This window comes from Apaloderma vittatum, unplaced genomic scaffold (genome assembly GCF_000703405.1).
Source record: "Apaloderma vittatum isolate BGI_N311 unplaced genomic scaffold, ASM70340v1 scaffold15723, whole genome shotgun sequence".
NCBI lineage: Eukaryota > Metazoa > Chordata > Aves > Trogoniformes > Trogonidae > Apaloderma > Apaloderma vittatum.
Genome location: NW_009706523.1, coordinates 19,316 through 28,051, shown reverse-complemented (window position 1 = coordinate 28,051; position 8,736 = coordinate 19,316). Strand labels below are relative to the sequence as shown.

The following is an 8,736-nucleotide window of genomic DNA, read 5'->3' as shown; positions in this document are numbered from 1 at the left end:
GAATGGGGTATTTCTTTGTCTTGTTTTGTGAGTTTTTTCCTGGATTTTTTTTTTTAGATTTATCTTTGGAGAGAACAAAATTTTTTAATCTCTGATGTCTTGGAATCCACTAATCCTTGCAGATGCTTAAATCTTGTCATTCTATTTCTTTTCCCTTTCTTCTTCTTGGGCTAGGGTCACAAAATGATAGGTGGAAAAGGAAAGCACAGATTTGACAGTATGTTGATTACAGAAGGTAATTAAAACTGTATATGACTACCAAACCAAACATACAACTGGTCACTAGTGTAAAACACACTTGAGATTTAAAATTTGGTGCAAATGGAAGGGTGAATGGAAAACGGTGGCTTTCTACACATAAACTCCACCAGTCCTAAAGCTCCATCGATATTGTTAACACTGAATTTTCTTGCTTTTTATTGATTTAGGCCATTCTTCAAATTGGTAGCATTACTTGAAATGGGATTTTTTTTTTTTTTTTTTTTTTGAGCTGCTAAATCAAGAGCCATGTATGAAGTGTTTAAGTAGCAGAAACTCAAAGAGCAGATAGTACACAGCTGTTACCTGGGGGTATTAGAAAAGGTAATTCAGTATCCTACTCTAGGTATGTTTTGTGAGATATGCTCTATCTTTTTGTACTTTTTCTCACACCACTGGGAAACAAAAATCATCAGTAAACTATATTATTTCTACATCTATAGTATAACATAATAATCAGAAAAAATATTTTGGTAGAACTAGAGCACTCCCAATATCTCACATGAAAAACATAAACCACTGAAATGGTCAGCGCATAAAATCATGTGAACAGTAAATACTAAAGGTATGGGGGGAAAAAAAGGAAAAAGCCTTTATCAAAAGAGGGTGCCTATTGTTTTTCTCTGAATCAAATAAAACCTGTGATAATAAGATGTAATCTTATTCAAGCCTGCTGTTGCTTAAACATCCCTTGATGTTAGTTGGTTGCATTTGTGAAACATGTGTTAAATAGACTTAAGCAGGCAATGCTTTCTGAAACAATCTTGGGATCTTATCAGGTGAAATATTGCAACCTATGAAACAAAAATCCCATTATTTTTGCTAGGCTAAATTTAATAACATTTCAAAGCTGTTATTTTGACTTGAGAAAACAAAGTCTTGTTTTTAAGATGTTGAAATGTTCTTCCCCTGCCTGCCTTCTTTCTCAAGTAAATTTTAAACAATGTTTTTGTAAGTCGTTTTGAGCTTTTTAAAGTGGCATTTTCCGTTGAAACAAACATTTGTGAAAGATCATAGAATCGTTTAGGTTGGAAAAGACCTTAAGATGATTGAGTCCAACAGTTAAATGCCAGAGACCGTTTGAAAATGGTAGGAGAAGTTAGATTTAGTTGACGTATGTGAAGTTGAATTCCTGTAAAGGAGTAACAGCGCTTCCATACCTTTCAGAAGTGTGGTGAAGCACTGGAAACAGATTGACACTTCGACAGAGCCATCGCATTAAAAGCAGCGGTAAATTAACCCGGCCAGCCCTGGTGGCTCTTTCACTAGGGTGCTGAGGGATGGCGTGCAGATACAAGGGAAACGCGTGGCTTTCTGGAAAGAGGGTTGAATCAGTGTTTCAGCCTGTTACCACTGTTGTAAAGCAGCTGAAATATGAACTTGGGCTTCTCTGCTGATGAAGGAATTGCAACTTGCTTAAAACTTCATTTGGGAGTTCACAGCACTTACGGTTTTAAACCCATATCCCTCAAGATCTAGCAAACTGAGGTTGATGTTTGTATACTGATTGATTTTTAGGAGGCCGGTGATAACTGATTAGCACTTCCATATTTCTTCAGTAATGTGCAATCTGAAGAGCTCCTCAATTTTGCAGTGTATTTGTAAAATTTGCTGTGAATTGAACAGGATTATTTGTGGACCAAGTTAATCAATTGTGCGCTTGCAAGATTGCACTTGAATTTTGGGCAGAATTCTTTGATTTTTTTGTTTTTCTGTATCTGAGAACCTCAGAATTTTGACTGTTGCTCTGCATATGTTCCTATGCCTTTCCTTTGTATTGGTGCTTTGTTTTCGACAATTATTAGAGCACTGAAGCATGAAAACACAGGTAATAACGTGCTTAGAAAAGTGAAAGTGTCATTACAAGGGATGCTGCTCAATAAGCATGGGTATGCTGGCAGCCACTGGAAGCCGGCAGCTTGGAAGGAGTCGATGTGCTATTTCTGGCTCTGCTGGTATTTAGTCAACATCAAAAGAAGAGTAGATGCTGGTGGAGGATGTGGAAAAATGAGAGAAACTTGTATTCTGAAATAAGCAAATATCTGAGGAGGAAAAGGGGGTATCATCGCAGGGTGAGAAGGGTAAGGAGACTGGAGAGATAAGGCAAAGGGAATGGAAGCACAGACTTGTAAGGAAAAGAAGACTTTGTTGCTTTGGGTGCTCAAAGAAGTTTAATTTTAATGGATAGAACCTACTTGGGAAGCAACGACTGCTGCTGCATCCTGAGTACGTGCATGTGATGTGAAACCAAGGAATAGATGTTTATTTGGTTTAAGCTATTAAAGCATTGTTGATTTTAAAATGCTATCCTTGTTTATGCTAACAGATGATCTGTCCTCAAAAGTATTCCCCCCCTCTGCATTTTACAGTACTGAAAATTTTTAATTGCATTTGTTTGCTTTTTGGTTTTTTTTTTTTTATTTTTTTTCACTAAAATCTCCTCTAAATTGTTTTCATCAGGTGTAACATTTTCCTTTTTCTGGAAGACGCAAGATCAGCAAGCTAAGCATCTCCCTGCCTCTGGTGGACAAGTAATTTCTAGTGGTTTCAAAATCTGTTCCAATGAAGGTGAGGGCTCAGTGGAATTCTACACCCGTGGAAGTGCCATGATGAAGTGGAAAGCAAGCTTTAGTCCACCAGGTAAAGTGTATATATTTATTATTATTTGGTATATTTTACTTTATTCTTGCAGAGAGATGTAGTGGTAAGAGCACAACTTCAGGAAAGAGCAGTGGATATAAAAAAACAGCTATTGAGATCTGTGGTTACGAATTCTCTTGAAGTGCAGAGAGAGAAATAAACTATGAACTTAAAACCCTGTGATACTGTATTATAGAATATTTGCCATTGAGTAACAGTACTCAGATTCAACTTCCAGTTGTTTCTGAAGTGGAATTCTTATTGAAATCTACAGATTAATGAGTGGATGGAAACATGAGTGAAGAATAGAGTTAATTGGAGTAGGTGTATTATAGTCTCTGTGTATTCTAAAACTGGATGCATGTGCTGTCCTCTGCTGCCTCCTAAATTAGGATTTTTGTTTAGTAACTATCTCAGGTGCTTTGGTAATTTTATTATCTGCTGAGTGTCAAGTTTTGTATGCTGTGGCATAGCATTAATAAACATTCCAGTATGTCACATATCTCAGTACTTCTATCTGTCTAATGTTGAAGAGCAGTATTACCTAGTGACTGGAACAAATTTTGGTCTTCTACTAGTGCCAGTGACAATCACTAAATCTTTTTTTTGCCTTAATTTGACTACCTGTACATTGGTAAAATAGGCCTTTCTCACCTCGTGGTAGCAGAGTTTTATAAAGTTTAATAAATCGGTTTAGAAATCTTATTTTAAGAGAAAAGCTGCTAAATGGTAAGAATAATTCACAGGTTTATGGCTTATCCAATACAGCTGAAAATTAATATTATGTTTTTAGCCTCCAAGTGTAACAAAGAAACTGTGGCAACTTTAAATTAGTCTATTTGCTTGTTCTCTGGTTTTTGCAGTCTATGCAGTTCTTGATGAACTGAGTTTTGAGACAGTATTGAAGAGACTTCAAATCTTGGCCAATAGTACTTAGCAAGTGTAATTTATGAAACTGCAGTAAGCCCAAGTAAGAGTTCAGACAAAAGTAACAGGCATTCTGCCAAAGCATGGGCTTCCCCCTGAGTATAAAGATTAATATACATGACATCAGCATTCCATAATTCACTCTTAGCACTTCCTATACAGCTTTATAGCATTGCACAAAGTCAGCAAAACCATACTGAACAGGAAAGACTCTAAACGGAATTGATTCATGGATTTTGCTGTGACTTTTAATGTTTTGCAGGGCCTTATTGGACTCATATCCTCTTTACTTGGAAATCGAGAGAAGGACTGAAAGTCTATGTCAACGGAACTCTAAACACAACTGATCCAGATGGGAAAGTTTTCTATGATTATGGAGACCCCAGTGCAAATCTACTGACTGGGACAGAGGGGGATCAAACCAAGCGCTATGTGAATGGGGCATTTGATGAATTCATTATATGGGAAAGGGCACTCACCCCCAATGAGATTGAGCAGTACTTTACAGCTGCGATTGGTGAGTACGTGCATTGCTGTCATAATTCACCTTCTGTAAAGAAGTTGGCTTAAAAATGTTTAGTGTGTAGGTTTTGCATTTGTTTTACATCTTTCAGATATTGAATGTAATTTTTAGAAGCAGAAAAGGTCAGGTATGAATGTCACTGAAATGCTCAGCTGTCTTTGTATGTGCAGTATTTTCATTCTGGGTTGTAGCTCCTTCAAAAGTCATAAAAAATTACCAAGGCCTGAAGTATCCAGCCATTGTTAGATCCCTTAGGATCAAGAGAAGGGAAACGATTGTTAGAGGCAGAACAGTGTTAAGAAAGACTGGCTCCGGGTTTCTGATTTGCAATCTGGTTGTTGTGTAATGCAGTGTCAAGTCACTCGGTGTATTCCAGCAGATGTGGATAATAATGGTTATCTCTCCAGTTCCTGGAGTGATAAGGACCTATTAACTCATGTATGCTTGTGCACTAAACAGAAAGAGAGCAGCTGAGATGTAATATAAAAGGCAGCGAATGAGGATTGGAACAAAGACTTTGAAGGCTGGACAGTAAACCCTGTTAGTTGTTCTATGGATCTTTATAACAAACTTCACTGCAAGAAAGGCTGTTGCTACTAAGTGCTTGTGTTGGAGTAGCAATTAGAAAACATCCATCTTGGGAACAAAGCTATGGGGCATCTGGAACACTTGGCTCTGCTGGCAGTTTCCCTGCTTTCATTTATCCTTACCAGGTTACTGAGAGCTAAATCAGTTACACCCGCAACTCCTGTGCTTTTAAATCCATGGGAACCATTTTCACAGCAGAAGCTCTTTGAATAACACAGACTTTTTGATGCTTTCCTGGAAATGCGAATGTATGTGTTTGTGACTTCCAGATTTGATTACAGCAATCAAATATATCCAAAATGTATTTCAGGAAAATATAAACTAGTTTCTGTAGAATTAAAGACACATAAGAAAATCCTCCACCTGGTATATAATGAAGCAATCTATTTGCTTTGCCGCACAAATAATGGCGATTGCACTCAAGTTTTTTATTTTAAAACCTTCACATGAAAGTCTTCAAAATTTCTGATTTATCTGTATTTTCTAGGGGCTTAGGAATTAAAATGTAAAGGGATGACAGGTGTATATATTTCTGCAAGTGTGAAGAATTTCAAGCCAATATTTTTTAAAGTGCTCAGGTGATTTGTAGCATGTGAGAAATATGGAACATTGAATTTTTTGCTTTTTCCCTCAAAGTAGTAGGCTGATCAGATTTTATAAAATTGTCAATTTGATGGATAAAGTTGGAGCACTCTCAAAGGAAGCAATAGATATTACAATACTATTCAATATAGTAAACAGAAGTTATTCTTGGTATCTATCTATTGACTTTAGAGGGCTTAAAGCAGGGTTGAAGCTGAGCTAACATGGTTTGCAGTAAGAAAATTGTTAGGACAGTATGGTTTTTAATAGAATGAATAATTGATATTCCTATTGCATCCATGAGAAAAACATGTCCTATATATGCAACTACTGTTTGATTCTGCTGAAATACCACACTCCTGCAAATATAAATTCTTGGCAAGACGTAGATTAGAAGAAAATGTTATTTCTCTATCACAAATGGCCAATAAATCCTTTTTCACGGAAAGGAATCAATATTTTTTAAATGGAGCAATTGGAAACCATCCAAGATTGAGTTTATTTCTTTCCCTCTCGACAAATCATTTACGACATACTTATATGGTAATTTTCAATGCATGTGGTTCTAGTGGGTGACATGTATTAGGAAAGTCTGTCTGGTTACTAGCAAATTCACTATTGCTTGAAATCAACTTACAAAGATATAATAGAGACATTATTATATGCTCAATAGAGACATTATTATATGCTCAAACTACTAATCTAGGGGTTTTTTTTGACTCCTTCACCCCTGTTGAATGATTTTTGCAAACCAGACATGCCCCAACAGCTTTAGCATACCACTATTTCTACCAATGTTCTTTTATTTGAGGCTGCCTTAGTTTTGTTGCAAGCAGCAAAAGTATTTCCATTGGCTTTGAATATTTCTTTTTTTCCCCCCTTAAGTTATTTTATTATATATTTTTGGTTCAATTATTTCTGTAGTGTGGAAAGGTGTTTATGAACATCACAGGTGTGATTTGGCACTCAAGCAATTCACACTCAAGACACAAGTAAACATTAGCTGTTGGAGACTGTAGCTGAGACTGGAGTCTCATTTTTTCCAGTGTCTGTATGTTCCCAGTCCCAGTTTATTACATATACAGAAAAAAAGCATTATATAAGAAATTCTCAGAAGCACTTACAGATAATTATTTATTTCTGATAAGGCATAGGATTTCTTTCTCTTTACTTTTCCCCAAGTTCTTCACATAAATGTAGGGAGAAGATCTAGAGAAGGAATATTTCTTATTTGCAAACAAAAGTTTAAGTTTAAGGCTTAGACTAAATATCAAGGCTCATCAATGTCAAGAGGACAAAATAAGATTGATGAGAGAATCTGTAAATGAGATGCTTTAGACAAGCCCCTGTAGCTACGGTGCTGCAAATAAGTAAAACACACAGAGCAACAAAGATGTTACTTTCATTTAGAAGTGGTTCAACTGCAATGGGATTATCAGATTTGTTAATGCTCTCATTTGTGTGTGTATTTGTATTCCTCAGGTGTGCAAGTTTTGCTCTCTTCAACGATTCCGTGGTCTGTGATGACAACCACTACAAAACCTGCGGTAGGAACAGTCCTCGTAACTCTTTTTCTATGGTGTCAAAATGTGTATATATTGGAGTTACAGACCCTCCTGGCTTCATGATTTTCATTAATGGCGCTTAGTTTAGTGCTGCAGTTATAAACACTCTAAGATATGTATAGGGAGAACTACAGAACTCTGTATGTAGGACAGATAAAGGGAATTAATTTTTAAATAAAAATATTTTCTGTATTAAAAAAGGGAAAAAAGTAGAAATTTCGGAAGTATTTAAACAGACTTCGAAGATACAAAGCATTCAAAACCTTTTTACTATATTTTCCTCTCGTTTCTTTTAAAATTAGAAAAAAAAAATCCAACCGCAATAACAAAATTAGCTTTCATCTGTTTAGTAGATGCACAATGAAAGGATTAAAATTTAATTTTTCATATGCAGAATACACGTGATTACCTGTCATCAGCCTATGTGCAGTTATAGCTGCTTTTGCAGTGTATTTTCACTTTCTTGCCATCTGCAGTGTGAAAGGTCTGTTAGTTTTCTTCTTATTCAGAGGCTTTCAGGAAGCTGTGGCAGATAGGACCTGAATTGCGAATGAAAAACCCAAACTGTGCCTGTAGGTTCTGTTCATCGTGTCTGTCTGTCTGTGCGCTTTCCTTTCCCTTGTGTTATGTAGCCTCCAATGCGTAGCCCCAGCAGTCTGCTGGGCCTCGAACTCCCTTCTGAGCTAGCACAATAAATAATGACTTTCTGACGAGTTGTATCCCTCCCGTAGCTCTCTCCGAACGCCTATCAACCCATCATCACGAATCTGACCGAGGAGAGAGGGAACTTCCACTCCCCCGACACCATGCTGGGCTACCTGGAGAACGTGTCCTTCAGCTTACCCCACAAATCCTTGTCAGAAAATACTGCTCTAAGCCTGACAGAGGTGGGTGTCTTTTACATCTGTGTGTGGAGCCAGATGACCCTGAAATTTCTCCAGAAGCTGGAATATGGAATGCAGCTTTGAAAGGTTTTGCTGATTGCAGAAAATTCGTATGAAAAAATGCAGTAGCTATTTTAGGGAGAAGTGGAAGGTGAGCTTCGACCAGAGAAAAGAGTTTAAAGATCTCATTTCTTGGGGATATTATTTAATGCATAAATTATAAATACTTGCAACCGTGAACACATCAAAAATAATTGCTTAGTTGAGCAGGAAATAGAGCAGGAGAAAATAGATTTTTTTTTTTTCAGCTACAACTGTATCCAATAAAGAATATATAATTCTGGGGAAAAAATTAGCATTTCTCTGCACAGCCCAGCTGATCTGAAGTGCAGCAGAGTAGGCAGAGGGCAAGTCGTGCCTCTCCTCTGGCCTCTCCTTTGCAGAGCTGTAATTTACTCCTACAGGACTGTGCCAGCTCCAGGAGGGACCTCTTTGGGATGTGCCCTTCACTTTTGTCAGTTAACAGCTTTATCTTGCGCTGGATTCCAGGACTCCTGTGCAGACATGTCGCAAATCTCCACTGAAACTGATTCATGGAAAGATTATGTTCAAAGCTTAACTGAGTAATTTATTTTTGTTTAAACCAATCCACAAAGGAAGGAAAGAACGAAAAAACAAAAGGTATTTTCTGCAGTGTGAGCTGAGGACGAGGAGTCGTGTTCTGCTAACATGAAGTTAGCCTTCTGTAAAAATGATGGGTGCTTAATTC

The 8,736-nt window shown here is 37.1% G+C and overlaps 1 protein-coding gene across 1 annotated transcript in view; it reads left to right on the top strand.

Annotated features, from left to right (window-relative positions):
- The window catches only part of LOC104271226 (probable G-protein coupled receptor 133), a gene marked incomplete at its 3' end in the record, with an annotated part of 28,858 nt that overhangs the window by 10,734 nt on the left and 9,388 nt on the right, over positions 1–8,736 (top strand). Inside the window, exons 5-8 of the mRNA XM_009865833.1 lie at positions 2,719–2,898; positions 4,088–4,342; positions 7,001–7,065; positions 7,815–7,970. Coding sequence (XP_009864135.1) covers positions 2,719–2,898; positions 4,088–4,342; positions 7,001–7,065; positions 7,815–7,970 — 656 coding nt within the window. The remainder of the gene's footprint in view (positions 1–2,718; positions 2,899–4,087; positions 4,343–7,000; positions 7,066–7,814; positions 7,971–8,736) is intronic.